The sequence below is a fragment of the Saimiri boliviensis genome, chromosome 10, assembly GCF_048565385.1.
Source record: "Saimiri boliviensis isolate mSaiBol1 chromosome 10, mSaiBol1.pri, whole genome shotgun sequence".
Classification (NCBI taxonomy): Eukaryota; Metazoa; Chordata; class Mammalia; order Primates; family Cebidae; genus Saimiri; species Saimiri boliviensis.
This window is the reverse complement of record NC_133458.1, coordinates 120,636,274-120,659,316: the sequence shown is the minus strand read 5'-3', so window position 1 is coordinate 120,659,316 and position 23,043 is coordinate 120,636,274. Positions and strand designations below refer to the sequence as shown.

The window sequence follows — 23,043 nt, the reverse complement described above, 5'->3', positions numbered from 1 at the left end:
GACAATTTTGAAAGATAAAGAATTCATGAAGCTGTGAAAGGTTCTGCACTCATGCGATCAACAGTTATAACAAAGCAACGAAGTGAGCCCATAATGAAAGAAAATTATGATATGACTTAAAGATTTTTATAACATCATTTCACAGTACTGTACATATAGCCTAGTCAACTTACAACCAAATGGTGTTACGACCGGTCTGTCGGAACCAATCGTGGTCGTAAGTTGAGCACTAGCTGTACTTTTACTGGTTATTTATTTACTGGGTCATAGATAGTGCATTCGTATGATAGCAATGCATAAAACTAAATAATTTCACACAGCTGTTTCTTATAACATCCTCAACATAAACTGAAGGGATATATTTTTTTTTTCTTCTTTTTTTGGGGGGTTTTTCTTTTGTTTTTTTTTTTCTCTTTTTATTTGTGAGGGGATAATTTAAAAATAAAATTCCAGTAGAAGTATTGCATGGGGTACAATAAACAAAAGTCCAAGTAGGCAGCAGTGACTGGGCAGCTATCAGTCAATAAGGAGACACTCCACAGGGGCATTGTCTGTCTGCTCCAGGATGAATCATCAGCCCCACTCACTGCTCAGTGTATTCTCCAGAAGATCTCCTTAGACAGTGCTTGATCTAGAATGAAATCAAAGGCTGAAACCTAATGGGGTATTTTGGGGGCAACCTCAGATACGATACTGAATGGCAAAGAACTCAAAGCTTCTAACGTAAGATCTAAAAATCAATTTAAGTACTTTTATAATTCGACCATATTTCCCTTATCTTAGGCACAGGAATTTTTGTCTATCCTTCAGCTCTGGTTTAAAGGAGAGTAGTAGGAACTCTGAAGACAGAGGCAGCAGTAATTAGGGGAGACCACCACAGAAAAAATGAAGCTCAAAAAGATAGCACCAGAAGTCCTCTCTGTTCAGCCCTGGTCTGTGAAAATCTTGGGTGATTTCACAGGTCATTTCACCATCCTAAGATTCAAAACAAACCAAGCAATCTAAGGCAGGGCTGCTAAGTAAGCAGAGTATGGGATAAGTGAATGGGACAAGGGCCTCACTGCTGGGGAGAGGAGGAAGGGGTGAGAGATTAGATGGGGGTAGCAAAGGGACCCAAGGGAACTCCAATTAAAAAGTACTGTCTTAATTTTGTCACGTAACAGAGAAGGTAAGGGATGAACACATTCCGAGGTGGATGGGAAGGAATGAAGGAAGCAAGCCTGAAGGACAGTGACAGGCAAAGAACTGGCAGCAAGTAGGGATAAATCTAACACCCACAATGGAATGAGCCCAAACAAAATCACTTTTTTTTGATAATTCCCTGACTCCACCAGGCCTCTGTATCCCAGTATTGTACTCCCTCTTTTATTTCATCTAGTCAGAGTATTTCTGGCACACTTTTCAAAAAAGAAAGAAAAAAACTTCTGTTTCGAAACCCTGTTATTATTTCCACTCATCCTTGCATAGCAATAAAATTTATAATAAACTTTATATCTATACGTATTTTTCCAGAGAACTGTTAAACATATACATATAATTAACAGCTTAATATACCATCCAATCTATTTTTCCTCAACAATGCACCATAACCTAGCTGACCCCAAACTCCAAAATAATACTAAAATCACACTAACATGCAAAGAATAAAAGCTTTAGTATCACCTGCTTGGTATCTGCCTTGGAGTCCAACAACAGAAGTTTTTTCTATTTATCAGTAAGAGAACCTTAAGCATATATGAATTTCTTCCAGAAGAAACTATGGGGAAAGGTCCTAACTGCCCAACAACCAATGCTGCTTCTTCCTTGTAGAAAAGAGATTTCTACACACTGGGTCTTAAGAAACCAACCTCTAGCAACTGTTAGTCTGCAGCTAAGAAAAATCAGGGTATCTCATGAAATAAATAACTGTAAGTATAAATCAATACAGCTTCAAAAAATAATGAACAATGAGTATTTTTTAAAAATATTAAAATACTGAGAATTCCAGAAAAAGAATTATACCATGAGTAGGCTGTGTTTGCAAAACAGATCTCACTTCATCTCCTCAAGTTAGAGCTTGGCAGCCTGGCTCCACTCACCATTTGGCTGTTTTCTATTTTCCCTTCTTCCATTTCTGGTGAAATGGATTGGCTTACCTGGCTTCTAAAAATTTTTATTATCTCAAAACAAATATTCTTCTGAATTTAAAATGTCACAATCTGCCTGCAAGTTTCTAACCTGCTAGACAAATCTCAACTTTCATTTCTTGGTGTATAATGCAACTTATATTTTTAAAAATCCTAAAAACAACTTCAGATATCTTGCTCTTTATTTTTAACCCATATTTTAAGAAGTCTGCAGCTTTGTCCCTCTCATAAAATTACAAGGGTGACGAACCAACAAGGAAGAAAACATTAAGAACCAACTAGTAATCTGAAACCTCTAAATGTACTTCAGGTCAAACAACATACAAAAATGCAATGAAAAACACTGATAGAAAAGAAGTAATAAGATATCTATTCAAAATAACATATATCAGGATCAACTGTGGGAAGAACCTTTTAGGATGCCTTTGAATAGGGCTGAAGAGATTGTTCAGGGTTAAGAAAAAGCCCTCAAATAGCAAAAGGAAAGCTAGAAAAATGAAAACATGTGTTGCTAGAGCAGACCACCTTGGGGTACAAGAGTTGGGTAACACAGAAGGGGCCAGATAAGGCACAAAGCAGTCAAGTGGGCAGAGCTGAAACAAGCTACAGCCACTGACATTGGAAGAAGAACCGGAGACAGACATCTGGAGAGACCCAAACGCTCAGGCCATCTTAAGCAGTAGTCTACAGACTTTTTTACACCAAAACTACAGTAAGAAGACTTTACACAACTTAGCACACACATATACATGTATAGCAAATGAAAGTTTCTTTAAGTAATATCTATTCTTATTAGCATGGTATATATTATTTACTTTGTATTATTTTCTTTTTCATTTAAAATGAAATGGGCTCAACCCACTCAATCAATTTAAAAACCCTCTGTAAGTCATGTCCTGCAATTTGACAAACACTGTCACTGCTTGACTTTGGGGACCAAGGAAAGTCAAGGGCTCCATGAGGTCATACCTCAGCGTAAATCCTGTTCTTATATTGGTCAAATTTCTTATTTATTTCACTTACTTTGGAATAGGTTTCAATCCAGTCAGTTACAAGGTGTTTCATCATCCAGCACAACCACTCTTCCAATCTGAATCCTCCACAACACTCCCTGAAGAACATGCATCCCAGCAAAATGGATCTGCTTATTACTGCTTTCCACACGCTAGATTTTGGCCTTTGCCTCTCCCTGGTATGCTTTTATCCTCATAGCTTATTTCCACCTACCCAAATACCTCTGATTCTACAAGGTCATGCTAAAGTAGCCCCTCCATGCAGAACAAATTTCCCCTGCCTCTGGAGTTCTAAGCACTTCATCCTTCCTTCCTATCTTCCATTCACACACACTCTGCCGCATTCCCATGCTTTCAGAGCCCAGTCTTGAGAAACTACTTGGTATGTATTGTATATGTTCACTGAAAAACTGAATATGCATCTTCCATGCGGACAGAAAACTGCCTACCAGGCACGACAGGAGCCAAAGACTGAGAAAGGTCAGGTCAGAACCAAAACCACCAAAAACCCCTCAACCAAAACCAGAACCTTCTATTCTCGTCAGCAGATATTATCCCTTCTGCCTTTGAAAAAAATTACAATAAGCATTATAAGAAAATATGAATGCCTTCACAAATGTTTACAAACTCTTTCAATTAAGAAAGTAGCCAGGCATGGTGGCACAACTTGTAGTTCCAGCTACTTGAGAGGCTGAGGCAGGAGGACTGCTTGAAGCCAGTGGTCTGAGGCTGTAGTACACTGTGATCACATCTGTGAATAGTCACTGGACTCCAGTCTGGGCAACAATATAGTAAGACCCCATATTTTTTTTTAAAAAAAGTATTATAAGTACAGATTAGCAACTTAATAATAATGCCATGTTCATATTTTAACTTCTCCTATTTAAAATCTAATCTCCCAAATGTAATAAAGCTACCCATAGACAGATGGGTAGTATTTAGCAAAATGAATAGATACCACCAAGTTTCTCTCCCTCTGGCTCATTACGATGCAAGCACACAGGCCCACTTTCCCTCAAGTCAGCCTCCCTTCCTCATTACCATATTCTTTTGGTTTAACTTATTTCCCTGTGTCTTGTTTCAGAAACAAAATCTTCCACATCTTCTTTTAATCATGGATTTTTATTTTAGTCTCCCGAATTAAACAAAAGAATTTTCTTTGACCTAAGCCAGAAATATTAACATCAAACTGTCTTAAATCTATATGCAAATATATTTTACATTGATCTTCTAACAGCTTCCTCATTTAATAAATGCTTATCGAGTAACTGCTTGATACTCAAATAGTGAGCTAGAAACTCAACATCTTTGAGGTACTAAACTGAAAATGCCACACTTCCAAAGGAAGGAAGATAATGGGATAATAGCAAATTCAAACTCATTATCCCATGTTGAAAATTGTGCACAATTCTCGTGTAATTCTGTACTACAAAGAATCAGTAAGCAGCAGGAAGAAAATTCTAAAGATAATATCAAGGTAAAATACCTCAAACATATATATACAGTGTAATGAGTTGGCAAAAAAATAAAATAAAATAAGAAAGAAGAAAAGTAAACATAAAAAACCCTTAAAAGATTTGTCTTTTAGGAATGTTGCTCAACTGTGGAGAAAATCAGGTCAGATATTAAATACCATACAGAAAACACTTATAAATATTGTACAGAAGATAATTCTATTTTAACATTATTAAAAAGCCATTAATATCATTTGATCATTAAGTGGTCTTTTCGCTTATGTTTTATGAAAACAATATATACTGGGCAGAGAGCTGAAACAAGCTACAGCCATTGACATTGGAAGAAGAACCAGAGACAGCCATCTAGAAAGACCCAAATGCTCTAAGGTAAAAGCTGCTCCCTCAGGCCACCTTAAGCAGAAGGACTTTTGGTGTTAAAGTCTGTAGATTTTTACACCAAAAGAAGTAAGACTTCACACATCTCAGCACATATACATATACACGTATATACAGCAAATGGAATATATTGTTCCATAACAATATATTATACATTCTAAAACAATAAATGGAATGTATATTAGTTATGCTCAAATGCCTAGGAATATTTAAAATTTATGTCAGGCACTGCAGCTCACACCTGTAATCCTAATACTTTGGGAGGCTGAGATGGGCAGATCACTTGAGCCCAGGAAGTTAAGACTAGTCTTAGCAACATAGCAAAACCCAATCTCTAGAAAAAATACAAAAAATTAGCTGAGTTTGGCGGCATGCACCTATAGTCCCAGCTACTTGAGAGGCTGAAGTTGGAGGATCACACAACCCAGGAGATGGAGGTTGCAGTGAGCAGAGATCACACCACTGCACTCCAGCTTGGGTGACAGAGTGAGACCCTGTATCAAAAGAATAATAATTAAATTTATCAAGTATTCTGAACTCTATTTATGCCTCTAAAACTATCTTAAGTGTGGTGGGCCATGCCAGTGGTGAAATCATGCAAATATGAAATGATTTTATAATAATATTTTTGAATATTTTCATAAAACTGAACTATAAATCAATGATTAATCAACTATTTTTAGTATATCTTATAAACACATACTAAAATATTATCTTACCTTAAATATGTGCCATATATGAAGAATAATGCCATCATCAGCCCATTTAAAATAAAAATTACAGCAACATAAAAGCAAGCAGGATCTCCCAATCCTTTAAAAATAAACAAAACATATGTTCTAACCATATTAACCCAAATTACCTTATGTGTCTAACAATTTATATTAAAGTGTGTTCATTTTGAAAATGGTTGCCAAATATTTTAAACAGTTGCCTTGGTTCCCACATGAAAACACAACACTACTGCAGAACATAGATGAGATCAGGGTAGTAGCAAGGGTGGTTTTAAAACAGGGCTGCCAATTCAGGGATACACCTCCTCTGGAGGTATGGGGTCTATAACCCCCATTTTTTAGTCTCATTGGGCTTGTGACTCCTTCCACAGAGTGTGGCAGAAGTAACACTATGTAACTTCTGAGGCTAGGTCATAAGAGGCCATCCAGTGTCCAGCTTGGAGCCTTCAGCTGCCATAGGAAAAGGCTTATTACTACTCTGAGGTACTTTGCTATCAAAAAGCCCAAGTCACCCACAAAGGCCACATGTAGGTGTCCCAGCTGACAGTTCAGCTGAGCTCAGCCTCACAATCCTCCATGCCCAGGAGCCAAAATGTAAGCAAGGCAGCCTCTCAGTTAATTTCAGTCTTCCCAGACATTTGAAGCTTACTAGCAGAGGTCCCTGAAATCACGGAAATAAACCAGCCCCGCTATAGCCTGCCCAAATTCTGGACTTACAGAATCCACATGCATAATAAAATGGGTGTTGTTTATACCACTAAGTTTACAGTTTAAGTTTATTATGCTGGATAAGTTTATTATGTTACAACAGATAACTAGATAATATTACAGAAAGCAACTTACCTTCACAGCTTTCAATAGGACTAAGCCCTTCTCCTCTGGTAACCATCCAACATATCTTGGTTTGAATACCAATCAAATCCATTATTTTGGTATAAATCCGGTACCAACTGGCCAAAATTACCTATTTTTAAAAATATAGAGGCATTTTAAGAAAATATATTAAACAATTTTCATTACTAGAATACATTTGAGATATTTTGACAACTATCATATTTTCCCTTTCTATACCATCCACTTGGCTCCCTTTAAATGTAGTAAAATGAGGCTCTGAATCTCCTAGGCAGATTTTTCACTGGTCAGTTTTCAAATGTTGATGCAAAATATAGGGCAAAAAAGTGCTAATTTATGTTTTACAAAAGCTATACAACTCTACTAAGAGACACAAAAGAAGATTTGCACAAATAAAAGATACTGAGTCTACTGCAATAGATCAAATTATTTAAGATATGAATTCTCCCTCAAATTAATGCAGAAACATAAAATAACTCTAATTAAAATTCCAAGTGTTTAAAATGTATCCAGAAAACTAACAAGAAAACTAAAGGAAATGTTTTAACAGACATTACGTCTTATTACTTTTAATAATTAAAATAGTGTGATACTGGCACCAGAATGGCTAGACAGATCAACGTAACCATTGTAGAGGTAGTGGTAAGCCACCCAGATTCCCTTTTCCAGGCTAAAGCACTTATTCCTCCAGCTTCTTTGAAGACTGGTACCTGAGAGCTAGAAGCTGAGTCCCACCCTGGGAAGTGCCGTGGCTGAAGAAAGTAAATTCACTCAAGGTAACACCCCTCCACCCAAGGGCAATCTGCATCCAATGACTGACTAGTCAGTAGAGAAAGATAGCAAAGCCAGGGGCCCTTCTGTCAAGGTAGGACAACTCTGCAAGGCCATCCCAGATCCAGAGAGGCCCAAGGACTGGACGAGGCCTTCACTGTGACTGCATCAAAGCTCTCCTCTTCCTCCTGCCCCATTCGCTTCATTCATCCCCTTCAGGTGTTGACCCTAACAGCATTCCCTCGACTGTTTCCCCCATGCAAATCTCCATCTCGAAGTCCACTTCCGATGACCTCAACCTAAGGCAATACTGAGCACAAAATCCAGAAACACATGGAAGTATGTATGTATAATAATTTTGCATATAAAGCAGAAAGCATACATCAAATCAGTGGAAAGAAGATGGAGTACTCATTCAGTGTTAAGTTACACACAATACCATTTTTAAAAAAATTTAAAGTTAGATTCCTACCCCACCCTATGCATCAAAACCAATTCTAGATAAATGAAAATGTAACTATAAAAAATGTAATTATGTTATAAAAATGAAGTTCTTTACATGTATAAAAGAAAAAAAGATTCATATATATATTTCTGTATAGAAAAAAAGACATACACAAAGCTAAAGGGCAAACAGAAAACTGGGGAAAATATTTTATCATATAGCATTATATTAATATCTGGTATATAATGAGCTCTTATAAAATTTTAATAGAAATATAGCTAAAACACATGAATTGGCCATTATTTTTAAAAGTAAAAATGCATTATATGTATATGTATGTGTGTTATATAGAGAGAGCATTGAAATATATCTATAAAATCAGTGAGTGATATACATCATGTGACTTCAATTTCTTTATCCAATTAACAAAGATGCAGATAAATAAATAGTTTCAAAAGCACTGCCTGTGGATAATTCCATTAGTATAATCTATCTGGAAGGCCTTTTGACAAAACCATTAAAGTATATATTCTACTGAATTAAACAGTTTCACATCAACAAATTTATAGTTTTGCAAAGAGGATAAAGAAGAGACCAAATATCATCTCCACTTGCTGGATTGGGCTCAACTTCCCTCCACCCCCACTCAAGAAAGTACGCTCAATTAAATGAGGATAGGGAAGAAAATATTTAACAAATGACATGTAAACGTTAACAGCACTCTCTTGGTATACTCCCTACATGCACACCAAATCTAGTTTTTGTATTCTCTAAACAATGCAATCACAACAATAGTTCCCCACAGAATTAAAGCCCCCTCCTCTTTCTTAACATATTCCTCTCCAAGATACATATTTTCTTTTAAAAAGTTTAATACAATTTAATATATTGAATTATGTCTTAGATTTAGAATCAGCACTTAACACAAAAAAGTTTTAAAAAGTGAAAAATCACAATTGGAAAAAGTACCTTACCTCAGGGTAAAGATTAAATCTTTTTAATGTATTAATAACAAGGGGGTATTCGGTCAGTTTATCGTTCATAATCATCCATACTCCATTCAAAAATGAGGGTGCTTCCACAATAGTCTTGAAATAGGAATAATACAGTCCCTGAAATGAGGATATACTCAGTTAAAATAACAAAAGGTACATAATTATGATGGCTCTTCTAAAAATACACTGTTTTTGAAAAATGAAGCAATTAAGCAAGTAATAGCTATTAATACAATGAATTTCACAGGTTTCTGATCACTGATAAATCGTAAAGTTGTAAAAAAAAAATATGAATTTTCACATAACCTTGGCTTAATTGAAATAACTAACTACAAAATAGCTTCAAAAATAGTTTCAGCATTTAAAACAATAATATGACTCAGCATACTTCAACTTACAAAATCCTATTACCCATACTAATATAACTGTTAGAAAATGCTATCTTATGAATAGAGTGACTGGTTTATTATGGAACTAAAATTTATCATGAACCAAGATATCTTAAGCCAAAAAATGATCCCCTAATTGCTTATTTTAATCCCCAAAATGACACTATCAGTCATTTTTCCTCCAGATTTACATGCAAAAATGAAAATGTGTTGGGACGGCTACACACTGATGTATTATTACAGATGAATTTCACTTGGGTGCCACCTAACTTTACAGATTATTTTCCCTCCTATCAAGTCAGCATAAGGTAAGAACCCTATGGGACAGGCGAATGGTCCTATTTCGAAGAAAAGAGATAAAATTTTAGCTTGGCACACTACTTTGGAAATATAGCAAGAGAAGAATAATACGTGAGACAGAAAAAAGAAAAGAAAAGAAAAGAAAATACTAGAAACCTAATGGGGAGTTTAAGTGGCAGTATGAGGGAAGACAGAAAAACACAAGACAAATCTACATCTTGTATTTGCATCCTCAGGTTTGCCTGGAGCTGCCCTGGTAGCCAGTACCAGTAGCTGCCAAAGTCTAAACTGGGTTTAAGGTTCATAAATACAAAAGTGATATGCCTACCAGAAATTTATTGAAAAAGAAAAAAAATGGTCTTGATATTCTGATGTATTAGCTCTGATGTCATTATTTTTTAAATTATGTTTCCAAGTGTAGTGATTTGGATAGTGTCCCCTAAAATTTCATGTCCACCAGCCCCTGTGGATGTGATCTTATTTGTAAATAGGATTCTTACAGACATGATCAAGTCAAAATGAGGTCATACTGAATTCAGGTGGACTCTAAACCCAACACAACTGGTATACTTATATGAAGAGGAATTAGTGGCCTCAAAGCTGCAGCCACACAGGGGAAAAGGCCACGTGAAGGTGGATCAAAAATGGGGGTGAGGCATCAGCATTCTAAGGAATTCCAAGGATGGCCAGCAACTACCGGACGCTGGAAGAGACAAGGAAGGACTCTCCCCTCCAGCCTTCGGAGACAAGATGCCCCGTCAACACCTTAATGTCCCACTGCTGGTCTCTGAAACTGTGAGATAATAGATTTCTGTTGTTTTAAGCCACCTAGGTTGTTGTACTTCTTTATGACACCCCTAGGAAACTATACCTTCCTTCTTTTGTAGGTTTGATTTTGGAAACATAAATGTTTAATTATAAAAAAAAATTTTAAATCCCTAAATATCAAAATAAAAATGAAAGAAAGGAATGAACTATTTATCAACTTGGGAGAAGATTTCAAGTAACATAAGATACTGTAATTCTACTATATATCCCTAGTGGACTATATCCTAAGGTTAAAATGGAGCCAGGAATTGGGCAGGACTAGTTTCACAAGTTACAGGTCACAAAGATCCTGCTGATAATACAGGATGTGGTAAAGAAGCCAGCCAAAACCTGCCAAAATCACCATGGCAATTAAAGTGACCTCTGGTCATCCTTACTGCTCATTACATGCAAATTATAATACACTAGTATACTAAAGGAAACTCCTACCAGCAGCATGACACCATGGCAATGTCTGGAAGTTACCCTACATGGTCTGAAAGTGGGGGGAACCTTCAGTTCCAGGAATTCCCTCCCTGTTCCCAGAAAACTCATGAATAATCCACTTCTAGTTTAGCATATCATGAAGACATAACCTTAAAAACAGTCAACCAGCAGCCCTCACAGCTGCTCTGCCTGTGGAATAGCCACTCTTTCATCCCTTTACTTTCTTAAGATAAACTTATTTTCACTTTACTCTATGGGCACATTCTTGAATTCCTTCCTGCCCAAAGCCAAGAACCCACATGGCGTCCTGGGCTGAGCCCCATTTCTGGGGGTTGCCCTGGAAAGAACTGAAGTACCAGAAAATCTTGAACTCTTTTCAGTAATCACATGTTTAATTATGCCTTTGGTACTTTTATTCCTAACAGATCAATAATTTGAAACCAACATTCTCAAACTAAGAGATTAATATCGAATAAGTAAAACAAACTGAATCTTAAATTTCCATTTAAAATATTAATATTAATTCATGGTTTATTTTCTCTTTAAAAAAAAATTTGTAGCCTAATTCTGTTCACTAAAAAGGCCAAGATACAATGACCAATCTAGTAGCAATGAGCATCTGCCACTGACAGGAATGGTGGCTCACTGGAAAACTGGCTGACTCCAGGTCTGAGAAGAAAATGTCTTACAATACCTGAAAGTAAGGAAGCTATGGATACTAGTGAGGTCACATCAAGAGCAAACAGGGAGAGCTGCAAGGGCTTTACTAGTTAAAGACAAGAAAGTTTACAAAATACATGAAAATCTATCATGTCATAATGATACTCCAAAAGAAGGTATTCCCTTGATCACTATGAGAAGATGCTAGGGAAGCTACTCATTTTTCTGAAAATTGGTAGATAAAAACAAAGAATTAAAGCATTTTCCTGTCTTTCCTCTATAAAATATACCTCAAGAGAACCCAAAAGGTATTGTGTGAAACTTAATAGAATTACAGCTAATACGTGCAGGAAAAAAATGATAGAGTGGGTATCACAGTTTAACAAGGATAATGAAATAACTAACCTAGGCTGATGGCTAGGCTATAGGAGGAATCAGCATCACAATACCTAAGGTCAGTGATCAATCTTAACATCACAGAAAGTAAGACACCAGATACATGTGCCTCTTGGCTTGACACAGTAAGAAGTACACAGCACCACCTAGGAAGTATTCCTGCCAGAAAAAAAAGTCAATCTTCTGATCCATAAATGTTCAGGAAACTTGGGATATGGTAACATAATTAATAAACGTGGATTGTTGTGGGTAATTTTATAGGACAAATAACCTGGATTTCTCAACAAACAAATGCAGGAAAACAAAACAAAAACAGGTAAAGGAATTCACAGATTAACTAAATGCAATGTGTAGGCACTGTTTGGATACTATTCAAACACATCAACTGTTTAAAAAAAAAAAGTGCCAAACAGAATATTTAAATATCAATTTCTATTTGATGATATTAAGGATATTGCTAAATAAGTGTTTTCTAGTATGTCTTGTGCCATGGTTTTGTGCCATAGTAATAAAGTGTTGTCCTTGGAGACACTTATGAAAGTATGAAAGCATAAAATGATATAATGCCTGGGATTTCCTTTAAAAAGAGATAGTGAATGGGGGTGTAGATGAAGGAAAACTGGCTGTGGCTATCAGTTGTAGAAGCTGGAGCATCTACTCTTTCTAAAGTACTAAATGAAATACCGAATAAAAACTAACCATTTCAGTGCGAAAAGCCATCTCCCTTTCCAATGTTGAGAGGTGAGAAAAATGACGGTCATTTTCAAAGAGGTGTGTTATATGGCTCCTGGAAAACAAAAAAAAGCAACAATGTTAAAACTTACACTGTAAGTTTAATTTTTTAAGTAAGGCTAAAAGCAAAAATAAAAGTATCAGCTAATTTGCAGATAATTTTATAATAAAACAAATGGTTTTAATACAATAGTATCCATATTTGTTTTCCACTCAGTACATATTGCATTTATACTAAAATTATCCTCTATAAAAAATCAAATTAGATTTTAAAATTAAAATGAACCAGAATATTTTAAGTGAAGTGCAGTAAAAGTATAGATTAAACTGTAAATGTCATTAGGTTACCATTTTAGAAACATCTAATGAAATTCATATTTCTATCTAAAAGATTAAAAAAATTAATCTTCCTCTCACCATGAACATATTAATGTTGAGTAGAGTCTCAAATAGAGCCTCTTTAATAATGAATCTCTTTTTTATTAAACAATTATATTATTCTGATCCTGACTTATCAATTAAACTAGTTTTTCAGACTATTGTGTTACATGTAATATATATTCACACTGACTTTGCTGAAATTATTCCTTTAAATATATGGAAAATAGCTTTAGTAAGTTATAAACTTCTGCATAAAATACCATAGTAGAAAAAAAAAAAATCTTACCAGTGCAACACTGCTGCAAAAGCAGCTGTAAGAAAAAAGAAATTTAAATTAGAATTTTAGCATAAACATGTGCATTTTACAGAAAAGCCATTTCAAAGAAAAGCATGTCAAATATTGAAATGTATAAATGTTGGACTCTGAGAGACTGGGGAAGAATACTAGCTCTTCAAAAAAAAAAAAAAAAAAAAAAAAAGCCCCCAGGGCTATGTTTAAAATTGTGATTGACCGGCTCATAAGGGAATTAAGCATACAGCCACAATTTTCATTCACTCAATCATTCGACAAAATATATGAAGGCCTAATATCTGCTAATATACAGAAAATGAGATGAAAACTATCACTAATAAAACTGAGAGAGAAATGGAATCAACAGGTAAGGCTAACTTAGAATAAAGAAATATGGTGGCTTAGGGGTACAGGATTGGGGATGAGAGAAAAAAGGGAACTATCACTTCTGATACACTGCTGCAATGCCTGAGATTTTATGACAAATCCTATTCATATTTAAAATGAAATGAGTAAAGGAGAAAAAAAAAGGAGAAAAGGTAAGAGAGGGAAACAAGCTATTAATAAAATCACTCTCATGAGAATCAATACCTTGCTATCTGTCCAAACAGAAAGAACATACTAAGGGCCAGGGGTAGTGGCTGACGCCTGTAATCCCAGCACTTTGGAAGGCGGAAGCGGGTGGATCATAAGGTCAGGAGTTCGAGACCAGCTTGGCCAATATGGGGAAACCCTGTCTCTACTAAAAATACAAAAAATTATCTGGGCATGGTGGAGTGCACCTGTAGTCCCAGGTGCTCAGGAGGCTGAGGAAGGAAAATTGCTTGAACCTGGGAGACAGAGGTTGCAGTGAGCTGAGATCACACCACTGCACTACAGCCTGGGTGACAGAGCAAGACATCTCAAAATAATAATAATAATAATAATAATAATAATAATAATACACACATACAAAAAGAAAGAACACACTAAGACGAACTCCAAAGAGACACCATTTGATGTTCTTACATCACAAGATACAGCTGATTGCAGGCTTCTGATTAAGTAACTCTTAACTAAGGAATCAAACTATGAAAATACTCTTAGAAATGAAACCCAAGCCAGGCACAGTGACACATGCCTGTAGTCTCCATCACTGGGGAAGCAGAGGCAGCATCACCTCTTGAGCCCAGGAATTCAAGGCTGCAGCAGTGTGCTATGACTGGGCTTGTTAGCAGCCACTGCACTCTAGCCTGGGAAACACAGTGAGACCCTTTCTCAAGAAAGAGAGAAAGGGAGAGAAAGTGAGAGAGAGAGAGAGAGAATAGAGAAAAGAAAAGAAAGAGAGAGGAGGAGGAAGGAGAAGGAAAGAAGAAGAAAGAAGAAGAGAGAAAGAAGAATAAGGAGGAGGAAGAGAAGGAAAGAAAGAAATGAAAACCAAAAAGATTAGATCTTATTGTCTTATTCTTAACACCATATTTATATTTTTAATTTAAAAATCCATTTTGCCTTAGAAATATGAATGGTTACATCTAGATTATTGAAGTTACAAATATCTAACAATTTTTCAGTTGACTTTTCTTAGTAAGATATATTGATGTTTCGAAATTTTAAATTTTTTTCTTGTTAACAAATCTACCATGTGCTTCCCTTTAGTTTCTGTCTTTAAAAACGTCTGCTAGGCTCATGACTATAATCCCAGATACTCGGCTGGAGGAAGTAGGAAGATCACTTGAGGACAGGAGTTTGAATCTAGGCTGGGTAACACAGCAAGATCTGGTCTTTACAAAGCATGTGCCTATAGTCCCAGCTACTCAGGAAGGCTAAGATGGGAGGATCGCTTGAGTCCAAGAGGTTGACGTAGTAGCAAGCTATGATCACGCCACTGTACTCTCTAGCCTGGATGACACAACGAGATCCTGTCTCTGAAGAAAAAAAAAAAATCATCCCAACATAATAAAATTTGGTCTTTATTTTCACAATGATTCAACTAACATTTTTTGAATAAGTCATTTTTCTCCCATTGAATGTAAATGCAACCTTTATCAAGACTTGCCACACTTATACTCTGGTAACCCCTTTGAGGTTATAACTGGATTTTCACTTATAAAATTAATCTGAGAAGAATTTACATGTTTACAATATAGAGTCTTCATAATCATAAATGTGGTGTGTATATATATGTTATATATATAAGTATGTGTATATACACACACCATATACTTTCAATTGTTCAAATTGGTTTTCAATAGTCCTTGAGAAAAATTCTACAGGTAGGTACTGTTAACATATGCATTTCTTATGAAGTTTCCCCCGGCAGTTTAACATTTTTTCCTTCTAATATTCATATGTTTTTTATTATACATTATTGGATATTGTTACAGTGTTTATTTTTGAAGAGTATTTATTTTGCAATGCATTTATTTTGGTTTATTTACAAAACTATTAATTCATATAGTTTTTTTTTTTTTTTTTTTTTTTTTAAGATTTTGTTTTTTTTAAACTTATCTTCAATTCTCCATTTTATTGTATTTTATTTTATTTTTGAGATGGAGTCTTGCTCTGTCACCCAGGCTGGAGTGCTTGGCTCACTGCAACCTCCATCTCCCGGGTTCAAGCATTTCTCCCGTCTCAACCTCCTGAGTAGCTGGGACTATAGGAGCATGCCACTGCCTTCATGCCTGGCTAATTTTTGTATTTTTAGTAGAGACAGGGTTTTAATATGTTGGCCAGGCTGGTCTGAACTTCTGACCTCAGGTGATCCGCTCGCCTCGGCCTACCAAAGTGCTGGGATCACAGGCGTAAGCCACCACACCCAGCCCTAATTCTCCATTTTAAACAATATTATTTACATATAATAATTTTGTTCCCATTTTATAATTTTACTATTAGTTTCTTCTTCCTATTTGACAAAAAAAATAAATAAACTTTTAGAATATTACTAAACAATTCTGGTAAATAGGGGCATTCTTGGCATTGGTGGTATAGTGGTGAGCATAGCTGCCTTCTAAAGGGAGCATTCTTGACTTCTGCTGACTTTAACAGAAATGCACTTCACATTATGCCATTAAGTTGGCCTTTGACCTTCACAATTCTGGAGTGCTAACTAGGATTTGTCAAGGTCATCATCCCTCTATGCCCTTAAAATACCATGCTTTCTCAAAATAAGGATGGGAGGTGCAAGAAGCCTCTGGTGCCTTCCTTTAATTGGCTTCCTTCAGCATTAGACAATAGACAAGGACAATACTTGGAGTACCTGGCACTCTTTCAGTCTCCAGGGTCCATTCATGATCTGTCCAGTGTTTTGAATCGCTTTGTTCGTTTCAACTTAGTAATAATAATGATGAGAACAAAGAAGCTAACACTTGAATGCTTATTACATAACCCAGCATTTTATAAGTACTTTACTTGTACTAGCCAAATAAATCCTCACAACTACCATTTGTCATATGTACAAATATTTCCACAGTACACAGACTAGAAGTTGAGGCACCGAGTCACTGAGTAACTTGCATAAGAATTCACACCAAGTAAACCCAGAAAGGGAGGCTGGACTCAGGAATTCTGACCTGCATTGCATGGCTGTTGTAGAAAGAGGATAGAATAGATGAAACAAAAGCCTACACCTACTTACCCTAAAGTATTCCTACTCCCCCCAACCTTATTTTTGTAATCTTAAATATAAAAGGAAAAAAAATGCTGCAATTCATCTGCTGATACAGGAAGTACATTTTATAGAGGCTACTAATTTTACATAAAATTTTGAGATATATTTTATTTAAAAATTGAAATACATTATACATATGTATGTCATTTGAACATGAAAGTCCCAGTAAAGCAAATACTGATTTGTGACCACATAATAAAAATGAAAAATGACAAAAACTTCTGAAGCCCCTAAAGAGCTTTTTTTGCCTTCTTGCCCACAGAAAAAAGAATATTTTAGATAATTTTCTCTAAGTTTATTCCAGTGATTATCAACCTTTTTAAGAGTGTAATAAAACTGACAATCCATGTTTTTCCACTTAAACACAGATGCCGTTTTTTGGCATTCTAAGAAACTGAGATAAAGATAGCATTTTTAAAAATCGCATTCTAAGAAACTGAGATATAGATAGCATTTTTAAAAATCAGAACATAAAATATATTTTTTTAAAAAATCCAAACCTATTCTGTAAGAAAAAGGTGTTCAAGGAAAGAAGATTTGCTATGTAATCTAATTCAAAAAATCTCAATACTATGGCTGAGACTTTTGTAAGGTTCATAATTTTGCTGGAAGCACAAAAATTCCCTACAATCTAAAGCTAAATTGGACACTATAGGATGCTGCATTAACTCTTTCCAATTAAAGAACATTTGCACCAAACTATATGTCACATTATATCAATTTTGAGTCTTAGGGGATTTGAGAGGACTCTACTGATAATTATTCGCCTCCTGTTATTAGAATCTTGTTTAAACAAAGCAGATGATAACTCCCTGAGGGTAGCAACAATGTTTTACCAAACTTTACTCCAGTATTTATTAGCACAAAGCCAAGCACTCAAATGTTTGCTGAATCAATGCATAAAGCTTGATATAATTAAGAGGGGGAATGAAATAAAACCATGTCCTAATAATCAATCTCAATTGAATATATTTTGATAGAAAGATATATACATACACACGTGTGTCACGCTTTTTCACAAATGGAGCCCCCATTTACTTCGTGCAGATTAGACACCTGGTCCACAGGCAGCCAGCTCCCTGCCCTCTCCCAGTGGGGCACGGATCCCTGACGCCTTGGTGCGGAAGGCGGGGCGGGCGCTCCCCTCGGAGAAGTTTCCCGACCCCCAGCCCCAGCTCCAGCTGGCCTGCTCCCGGTCAACCCCTCTTTCCTGCCCCAGCTCTCTGGAAGCCACCGTTCTTTCCAGCAAGTCCTGTGTCCTGGGCAAGTGGGGAGGGGAGTTCTCCTGACCCAGTCCCCCATGTCTGGCTGGCAGAGAGTAGGGCAGAAAGAAAGGAGGAAGACACTGGAAAGGGGATTCTTCCCTCGCTGCTCTGCTCAATCCTCCAAGCCAGCACACCTCCTTCCGTCTCCCACCAGCATCCCGGCCCCCGCCCGCTCTTATCTCCTCCCTCTCCCGATTACCCCAAACCTGGGCCATTCTCAGACTCCGACCTGAAGGTCACGGGGAAGGAATGCTGGGACCTGCACTTTTACGATTCCCCAGTTGAGTCTAAGGCAAGCTAAAGTTCGGGATTCACTGTGCTTTCTCTTTCTCCTCCCCAGGGTGTGAGAGCGCCACAAGATCAAGGTGGGCTTCTCCGTGTGCCGCTCTGTCACCTGCAGGCTGCTCTCCCATAAGTGCAGCCAGCGAGGTGTGTTCCTGACCACAAATCAACATTCTCATCCATAACTTAAAGTACTTTTTTTCTTTTACACGTGTACTTCATAACTAGTACTTGACTTAAAATTCACAAAGCATCTTCAAAAACTCAATTTTCACAATGACCTTGTGAGTATTTATGAGGAGTTTACAAATTAAAGGGTGGGCATCCAAGAAGCTATTCCCCCCAAGGTACATAACTGGTAAGTGGCAAAAGCTGGCTGAACCCAGGTGTCCTAATTCCCAGCCTGAGCTCCTTCCACGGTTAAAGAGCTGCATCCCCCACGCTGGGCATTTAATGACCTTGTCTTTAACAATATTTATATGAAGAAATGTATTCTAAGTCCAAAATGATATGCATTATCATTCTGAATAAATGAAAACTTAGAAATTCAGCCTATTCCTAAATTAAGGTTCATCTGTACTTAAAGCTAAAGACTTTTGGCGTCACTAACCCTCAAGTGACAAAATTACATAAAAAGAAGTTAAGGACACTCCTTAAATCTATCTGGATAAAGTTTTCAAATCAACCTTGACAAGTTCTATTTCTAATCCCTTCCTAATATTACTAGCCATTTCTTACTGTTATAAGGGTTCATTTTGAGTTTTAAAGTTTCTTTCTAGAAACTGAAATCATCAGTATTGGTTTCCCTGCCTTCAAATACAATCCATCCTAGGGGCTGAAGGAAATTTCAAAACATACAGATCTAAGCATCACATCCCCTTGCCAGAAAAGCCCCATGACTTCCCACTGCACACAACATGTAGCCCACACTGGCCTATTTCCAGTCAATCCTGCCAAACACCCTTCGTTCTAGATGCACTGGGCAGCAATCCCCTAAAACCCCAAGTGCCTTAATAATTCTGTGCCTTTGTTCCTGCCTTAAAAATCTGTAATTTGTCCTTCGAAATAATAATTAAAATGTGGCATTTTGTACTGCTTGTCCAGCTACCCTAGCTATAGTAACACTACTATAGCACCTAAATATCTAGTTACACACATACCACTTTCCTCTGCTAGAACACAACAGCCTCAAGGCTGAACCTGCGTGTAATTCATCTTTACACTACCTAGTATCGTGCCTGGCACTTCGCTGAGTTAAACGGTTAAATTACTATTACCTATGACCATATAAGAGAAATTATAGAATACACTCAATTAAATGCAAACCTTAACACATAAAGGTATTTTCTCAACAATCCAAATTATCTGAAGCATTCCCATTACATCAAGGTAAATATACATTTTTATATACACAACACAATTACAGTACCTGGAATCAAAGCCCAGTTTCTGTATAGTGAACAAAAGAAAAGACATTCTTTAGGATTCAGCCTGAGAAAAAGGAAACAGTCACAAATCCCATAAGCTCAGCTTCTTCCTCCTCCTAGTGCCTAGATTTTTGTGTGGATTGCTCTGTGTAACTTCAAAGCCAACAAGTATCTAAATACCTATTAGATGCACAACACATTTTCCTAGGAACCAAGAAGAACATTAAAGAAACATCAGGAAGTATCTTTGCCCTTAAAGATAAAATCTTTGAGAGATAAGATTTAGGTACATAAAATAATGAGAGGACACATTAAGCACTCAAGCAGATGACACAAGTTTAAGAACTGTAAGAAACCTGAGAAGGCAGATCAGTAATGACCTTCTTAGGGCACAGTTATTAAGATGGTTAAGAAAATGGAGGGGGTCGGGGGTAGGAGCCTCAAGACATGGATATAACTTAGGTGTAGATTTACAGCAAACAGCCAGAAAAGACAAATACAATATAGCCAGATACTGGACTTGGATAAAAGAATTCCCACCACTAATACTGATATGGAATATGAATAATGATGACAATAATGTGCTAGTATTTACTGAGGGTCCACTCATTATACACACAGTATGTCAGGCTCTCGGCACTCTATGAACGGCAGGAGCCAGACCTTTCCAGCTAGTCAGCCTCAAGTGCCAACAGTAAGAGAGCCAGAGTCCCTGGGGCCAGAAACCTCCTGGCTTTGAAGATATCATCTATTTACCCCACTATGTCACACAAATATTACCATTTTCTTTGCATGCCACGATGTGGAAGGTTGAGAAGAACTGACCTTGGTCAACAGAGAAACCAAGAAAGTTTCAGAGACAACATCCTAACGCAGCAATAGAAAGCCATAATGGCCCAAACCTTGGAATTATATTAGAATCATCAGTGGCACTATAGATAGAGATGTTTGAGTATAAATCCAGGGCCCCTAAATCTGAACTCCAGGAATTTTTTTAATATTCGCAGATGATTCTGACATACAGTCAGGGTTGATTATCATTGGTACAGAGAATGACCGGGATAAAATCTAGGTAGTTCTTCACAAAATGTAATGTGAGAATCAGCTTCTTGCTACTCCCAGTGTCCTGGAGACAGTAGTAATTATATCACCTGGGAGTAGCTGGAAAGGCAGAGCCTCAGGAGTCTCAGGTCCCATTTCAGACCTCCTGACTCCCACCTCCACATTTTAACAAAACGCCTGAGGTGATTCACTTAAAGAGCAGTGTCTCAACAGTGACAGCACACTGGAATCACCTGAGAGCTTTCCACATTTATAGGTCTGGAATAGGGGGAAGAGGGTGATTGTGCAACCGGGGTTAAGAACACTGACCTAGGAGAAGCTTGTTAAACCTGCATTTCTGGGCCCCCACTCTCAGAGATCCTGATTCAGTAGATCTTACTTGGGGCTTGGACATCTACATTTTTAACAGATCCTTGGGTGACTTTCTTTTTTCTTCAACTTTCTATACATTTATTTATCTATTTTACTTTTGGTGCATACTATATCTGGCATTTCTCCCCTTGTTATTCCTCCCCACCCCCCACTGTCTCTCCCCTACCCCCCTCCCCAACTGTCCCCTGTGTGGTGATGCTCCTCTCCCTGAGTACACGTGTTCTCGTTGTTCAACACCCACCTATGAGCGAGAACATACGGTGGTGCTTGGCTTTCTGTTCTTGGGTCAGTTTGCTGAGAATGACCTTCTACAGTCCAAACTCTGAAAAGCAGTGTCATTACGTCAGAAGGTCTAATAAGAATACAGTAACAATCCAGGAGTAAGATGACCTGGAGACTAATGGTGAAATGGGCTTTATAAGGAAAAAGGAAATGTATTAATAAATTCGAAAGATACTCTGAGGGATAAGTTGGCAAAACTTGATAGCTGAAAATAATGATTAAGAAAGGGAAAGAATTCAAATTCCTTTGCTGCCGTGGTAAGAAAGTCATTCTTAAGAAATTATTCCTTAGGTTTTAGATGATTTTTCAAGTTATTCAGTTTGTCAGAGTCTCATTTTCACCAAATATAAAAGTGAGAGGTTGGCCAGGTGTGGTGGCTCATACCGGTAATCCCAGCACTTTGGGAGACTGAGGTGGGTGGATATCTGAAGTCGGGGGTTTGAAACCAGCCTGTCCAACATAATGAAACCTCGTCTCTACTAAAAATGTGAAAAATTACCCAGGCGTGGTGGCAGGCGCCTGCCCAGCTACTTAGGAGGCTCAGGCAGGAGAATCACTTGAACACAGGAGGCAGAGGTTGCAGTGAGCTGAGATTGTGCCACTGAACTCCAGCCTGGGCAACAAGAGCAAAAGTCCATTTCAAAAAAAAAGGAAAAAAAAGTCAGAGGTATCTCTTTGTCTCCATCCCTAGCACTGAATGACCTTGAGTAACTATCTACAGCTATTATCACTAACATGCTGGACTTTGTACTCTCCAAGGTGACTGCACAGCTGTTTTCTGTTTTCATTTTGATTTTCCTGCTCCCAAACTAGAGAGCCTTCGTAGGTTTGGCACTTTTAATTTGTTTTCTATTTTGAATAGGGAAAGAAATCTATTTTGAATAGGAAAAGAAGAAATGCACTCTATTAATAGATATTGAGTTTCAAAGTGAGAAGCAGGTTTGATTTTAAAATTCAGTCATGATCTGAAGAAACTACTGTTCCTAGTAAGATCTAGAATTCAGTGGTCTATGTGATGATGGTTTTAAGGACAACTTTAGTTAATCAGAATCTTCTCCACATATTTGGCATTAAGCGAAACTGTGCTTTCCAACAGTTAAGAAAAAATTAGAAAACTTAATTATAATGAAAATGTCTAACATCTGTTTGTCAGTTGCAATTTAGAGAGCCCTTTCACATATTAAGCATAAATGATCCAGGGGTATCTTTCAGGCAGATATGGCTCTTATTTTCCCATGAAGCTCAGGGGCACATAACTGGGATGCAGCAGGTCCTGGAGGAGAGCTGGGTTTCTCTGACTCCAAGCTTAGGCTTGGAAATGTTAAGTATATTCAACAAAGGGGATGCACTAGCACACAGGAGGAAATGCCTTAGAAATCACAAAAGCATCAAGGACAAAATGGTTTATTTTAAAGTGAATACAGTATATGAAAACAGCAGAGCATGGATGTATATATCACCACCCCAAAGCAGAATATAACTAGGCTTCTAAACAGAGAAATACACAAAGTAAA

At 37.1% G+C, this 23,043-nt stretch overlaps 1 protein-coding gene across 4 annotated transcripts in view; it reads right to left on the bottom strand.

Annotated features, from left to right (window-relative positions):
- The window catches only part of DPY19L1 (dpy-19 like C-mannosyltransferase 1), a 113,213-nt gene that overhangs the window by 79,465 nt on the left and 10,705 nt on the right, over nucleotides 1-23,043 (bottom strand). For 3 of the 4 annotated variants that reach the window (XM_074379839.1, XM_039462090.2, XM_039462091.2), the window contains exons 2-6: nucleotides 13,188-13,212; nucleotides 12,488-12,575; nucleotides 8,769-8,906; nucleotides 6,570-6,690; nucleotides 5,712-5,805 (exon numbers count right to left, since the gene is read on the bottom strand). In XM_074379839.1, the coding sequence (XP_074235940.1) occupies nucleotides 5,712-5,805; nucleotides 6,570-6,690; nucleotides 8,769-8,906; nucleotides 12,488-12,575; nucleotides 13,188-13,212 (466 nt within the window). Of the gene's footprint in view, nucleotides 1-5,711; nucleotides 5,806-6,569; nucleotides 6,691-8,768; nucleotides 8,907-12,487; nucleotides 12,576-13,187; nucleotides 13,213-14,313; nucleotides 14,390-23,043 lie in introns of those variants that run through there. The other variant, XM_074379840.1, reaches the window with a different exon arrangement.